This window comes from Momordica charantia, assembly GCF_013281855.1.
Source record: "Momordica charantia cultivar OHB3-1 chromosome 3 unlocalized genomic scaffold, Mcharantia_2.0 BLBB01000003.1, whole genome shotgun sequence".
Taxonomy (NCBI): domain Eukaryota; kingdom Viridiplantae; phylum Streptophyta; class Magnoliopsida; order Cucurbitales; family Cucurbitaceae; genus Momordica; species Momordica charantia.
The window spans coordinates 15463909-15468866 of NW_028275161.1; the positions used below are offsets into that span (position 1 = coordinate 15463909).

The 4958-nt window shown below is 32.1% G+C and overlaps 1 protein-coding gene across 1 annotated transcript; it reads left to right on the forward strand.

The window, feature by feature from the left end:
• The first annotated feature begins 1405 nt into the window (after positions 1-1405).
• Positions 1406-2363, forward strand: LOC111020551 (uncharacterized protein At1g08160). The gene has a single exon (XM_022297247.2). The coding sequence runs from the start codon at positions 1549-1551 to the stop codon at positions 2137-2139; it is 591 nt and encodes a 196-aa protein (XP_022152939.1). The 5' UTR covers positions 1406-1548; the 3' UTR covers positions 2140-2363.
• The last annotated feature ends 2595 nt before the right edge of the window (positions 2364-4958 follow it).

A 4958-nucleotide genomic window follows, 5' to 3' on the forward strand; every position in this document is an offset into this window, starting at 1 on the left:
TGCCAACCGTAGCCATGTTCCGATGGATTGTTCCGGCTATTTTCGTCACACGATGATCACCTTTCCAAGGAGGAGGTCATTGAGAGAGTTCTCGCGGTTATCAAGTACCATCCCAAAGTGGATCCGTCCAATATGATTCGATCTTATCACTCATTTTCACTTTCCTTTTTCCAGTTGATTGAGTCGTTTGGAAAAAAAATAACTAAAAAAGTTGAATATTCAATCAAACAATCTAACTAAATATAAAAAAAATACAAGACATTGATTAAAGAAGAAAATTTAGATACCGAAAGAGAAAAGAAACTCAAGTTTTGATGAAGAAAAAATTGGGAGAAAGAGTAAGAAAAAACTCTTTATATAGTTGTAGAAAATAAAAAGTTACGAAATTTTTGAAATTCTTTATTAATTATAATTCAAAATAAGTTATAACTTTTTAAAAATAAAGAGACAAAACCGTCCATATTCTAACACTTTATATTCTAAATTTTAAGAGAGAGAGTTTATTAGAAAAAGAAAATTAATTTGAGAAATGTAAGATTTGTAATTATGGAGATTAAATATTTTAAAAGAAATGAAAAAAAAAGAAAGTGGCGTGGAAGGGTGAGGAAGAGGGAGTGAGAGAGAAAAATTTATATTTGAAGTACAAAATTGTCCTCAAAATATCTATGGAAATGTTGAAATTAAAATGGTAAAATAGCGATAAAAAGTTTCTCCATATAGCCCATTTTATATATACTATAGATATATATGTGCAATAATTATATTGCATAAAAACTATACCACAACATATATTATTATCTCTTTATATATATATTCACTAAAATCAGTAGAAATATACTAATAGCATAATCATATAATTAACGAGCATAGTTCAATTAATTAAGACACCTATCTTCTACCAAAAGATTGGTGAGTTTGAATCTCCACCCTTATATGTTACACTAAATAAACTTCAATCTAATAGCTTAATTGATTAAAACATAAATATGTTTAGTCAAAAGGTTGATGGTTTAAATCTCGTGATCATCTCGATCTCCTGCGGGTAAAAAAAGACCAAAATTTTGTACTTAAAAAACAGTAGACATTTCCCTCAAAATCTTTGCACTATTATTAAAAGGGCAAGTGGAACCTCAAAAAGGGAATAGGATATAATTTAAGAAGGAAAAGTTTAGTTTAGAACCAAGTGTGGACTTGGCATATCTTGCAGCCAAAGCAACATTTTGTTCATTAAAACTTCTCTCTCTCTCATAATTATTAAATATCATTGCATTGCTGATGGCACATTATTTAAAGGGTTATCAAGAATTTTTGCACGGTTTAAAGCCATTCAAAATGCAACATTAACAGTACAAGAAAAGAACCTGAATCCCTTATATGATGTCTTGAGTTTCATGCAAGAAACCAAAAAGAGACTGAGGATTTTCTTAACATTACATTTCTCTTATATTAATCCCACTCTCAATATCTCTTCTCCAAACCAAAGCCTGCAGCCTAAGTTGGCTTTCTTTCCCTTAGCAGAGGAGAGAACTATCCATCTTTTGAGCACATATGGCAGGTCCTCCACAGCCGCCACCGTCGGGCCGCTCGAGGGTATTGCGGTGTGTCGCCCTGGTGCTTCTGGCATTGATCGTACTCGTAGGCCTTGCTGTACTCATCATTTGGCTAACGGTTAGGCCGAAGCGTCTAAGCTACACAGTTGAAAGCGCCTCGGTTCAGAACTTCGACCTGAGCAACACTCAACTCAATGCCTCCTTTAACTTTAGGGTTAGAGCATACAATCCCAACTCTAGAGTCTCGGTTTACTACGATAAAATCTTGGTCACGGTCGGGTTTGGCGATCAAGACTTGGCCTACGGCACCATCAATCCTTTCTACCAACCTCACAAAGGCGTCACGCGCTTGGACATCAACCCCGCCGCTCAAAACGTTCCATTGTACAACTCCGTATCCAAGGATCTAGGGCTCGAGAAGGCGGCCGGAGAGATGGATTTGGATCTGTGGATCAAGGCCAAAATCAGGTTCAAGGTCGGGATATGGAAGTCCGGCCACCAGACGCTCCGAATTCATTGTTCGCCGGTCATTATTTACCTCTCTAAAAGTAAGCCTTTCAACGAGACTACTTGCTTTGCAGAAGTCTAAAGGGTGGACAAATAAATTTGTGTTTCTGGAATTGTATCAATATGCCTGGTGGTGTTGTTGGTTAGTTTAATTTTTTCTTTTCAAGTGTATGAGTTTGTGAGCTGCTTGGATTGGTTTAATTTGTATTCATGTATATGGTTTTTTTTGCATTAAGAATAATTGTCATCAAATCTATTCTTTAACAAATTTTCAATTTGGTTTGATATATTTGAAAATTTGATGAAGCCCTTTGGAGATTTTGTTTAATTGTAAATCTCATTCATCGTTGTATTGTTTTTTGCTTAAATGAAGTTGTTGATTGATTCTTTAAGTTTCTTTTTGAAGGAAAAAGATGACTAAATCGATCTTCTAAACAATTTTTTTTCAGGATAGTAAAAGTTTTGGTACTCAAACTGACTACCAGTAAAAATCGGACAAATTTTTTAGATTTTTTGAAAAAACAAAGAAAAAAGAAGAAATATATTTTTCCATATTTCTCTTCCCTATTTGTCAAAAGTTTAACGGTAGTTAGTCAAAGATTAGTGTTGACCGATAAATACCGAAGTATTTTTCCAATTTGACAATCGAAAATCATTTCTATAAATATATAGTGATAAACGACCGGTATGTATTTATTTTGGGTGCAATTTGTTGGATTAGTACAAGTTCTTTTCAATTATAGAAACTGAGTATGTTACCGTTACTGAAGCAGATGATATGCTTTCAGGGAAATTGGGAAACAGGACTTTCTATTCTAACAATTAGAGAGCACTTTTAATTTAGAAAATAATCTAAAGTGTAAAACTATCAATCACACTAGAGTGGTCTTCTCCAATAATTTATGGACTTAAACGTGATTCATGAGCGTATTTCTGACAGAAGCTAAAAATTGTTTGAGTGTTTGTAACCTCTTGTATTATTCTCTCATGATGAATAAAACATGCAAGGAAAATTTTAGGGATTAGTACATTGGGCTATTTAAAGATCATAATTACAGGAAATGTATAGAATTTACACATTTGTCATGAAACAACCTTATTTAAGAGGGTACCATCACATAAATTACTTAAATATCCTCTTGTATCTACAAATTAATTTTAAATTATTTTTAAAATGCAAAATTGATTAATTGAAAGGTTATAATTTAGATCTCAAGCTTAATGATACTTTCCAAAAGTAATTAAAACCCCAAAACATCAAAAAAATCCCCAAATTCCCCAAATTGAAAACCTCTGGAAAAATCCCCAAACCTATAATTTGAAAACTTCGCAAACCATGAGACGTTTAGAACTTCAATTTTGGAGGACCCTTTTTACAGAACTATTTGAGACCAGCCAAAGATTAGTATCATATCTTATGTATATCTTATGTATATATAACTATAAGATATATACACATATATGATATATACACATAAATACAATATATCCCCATATAAACCAATCTTAACAGGAAGACTATTAACTTACGATTGGTATAAACAGAAAGGGATAGGAGACAAGGAACGCACTACTCGGCATCGGAAACGTGCAAAGACGTTGACAAAAACTTTACTCGGCGACGGAAATTGAAGGTCTGAAACGACAGCGAAGAAAGAATCAATACCTCGCTGACGGAAGCCGTGAAGATCTAAAACGACGACGGCGGGGAACAAACACAGCGGTTGGATACGGCAGCCGATGACTAGAAACAAAGCACGGAAAAAGTCTATTGATGGTTTAAGCAAAAATAGAACATTAGGAAAAAATCAAAACTTGTTTTAACAAAATTGGAAGTTGTTAATTGCTGAGATGAAAAAATCACGCGGACATCTATGTATTATTGGCAAAAATCTTTTTTTAAAGAGTGATTTGAGGAATTAGTGTTGAAAAATTGAATGGACCCATCATAATTAAATGAATATAATTACAAATTAAGGATTCAAATCTTTTAAATTTAAAAACTATAATAAAATAAAATACAATAAATAAGGAATGGGTATTAAAAAAAAATCATACATGCACCTAAAAGTGTACAATTTGAAAATTGAAGACATTTATAAAATTAAGATTAAAAAATAGTCCTCCCAAATATTATCTCAAAATTTTATATATTTTCTCTTTCGTTGTGTGGGCCTGACATTGGGCTTTGATGTGTGGACTTAATTTCTAATGATTCCAAAGATTCAACAGCTCAATCTCAATGCATAGAGTTTTTTCTTCAGAGTAAAATCAAACTCACAATATTTGGATTGAAAATTGACGTTTTAACCAGGTGAGTTATATTCAAATTGACTTCAGTGTCTAGAGTTTGTATGAAATTAGACTTTATAGAAATTAAATATCATTTTACTCCCTTTTTTTTTCCGCCAATCTTAGCTAAATTAGTTAAGACACCATCAACCTTTCCAAGATTCCAGTATTTAAAAGAAAAAAAAAATGACTAGGTTAAGAGTGAGACTTTCAGTTTAGTTAATGTATTTCCAGAATGTCTATTTTGATCTCTGTGCTTTTAAAAAGTTACTATTTTAATTTAGTCGATTCATTTTCATTTTATCTCGTTTTTTCAATCATAATTTCAGCATCGTACACTTTACTCACTAAATTTCTTGAAATTCAGTTATAAATTTGTATTAAAGAGCTTCCATTAAGGATCCATTTTTAAAAGTAGAGGAACCAAAATATATATACTTTTTGAAAGTTCATAGACTAAAATATAATGAACTAAAGTTGAAAATACAAAGACCAAAATGAATGTTTTTAGAGTCTAGTGACAACAAACAGTATTTAAACCAAAAACACAAATACATCTAACTTGAACTCCAAGCAACATAAAACCCAACCTTTTTTTTTGGGATACTT

What these genes read in the sequence shown, in the direction of transcription:
- LOC111020551 (XM_022297247.2), top strand. Translation starts at nt 1,549, where the DNA reads ATGGCAGGTCCTCCACAGCCGCCACCGTCGGGCCGCTCGAGGGTATTG.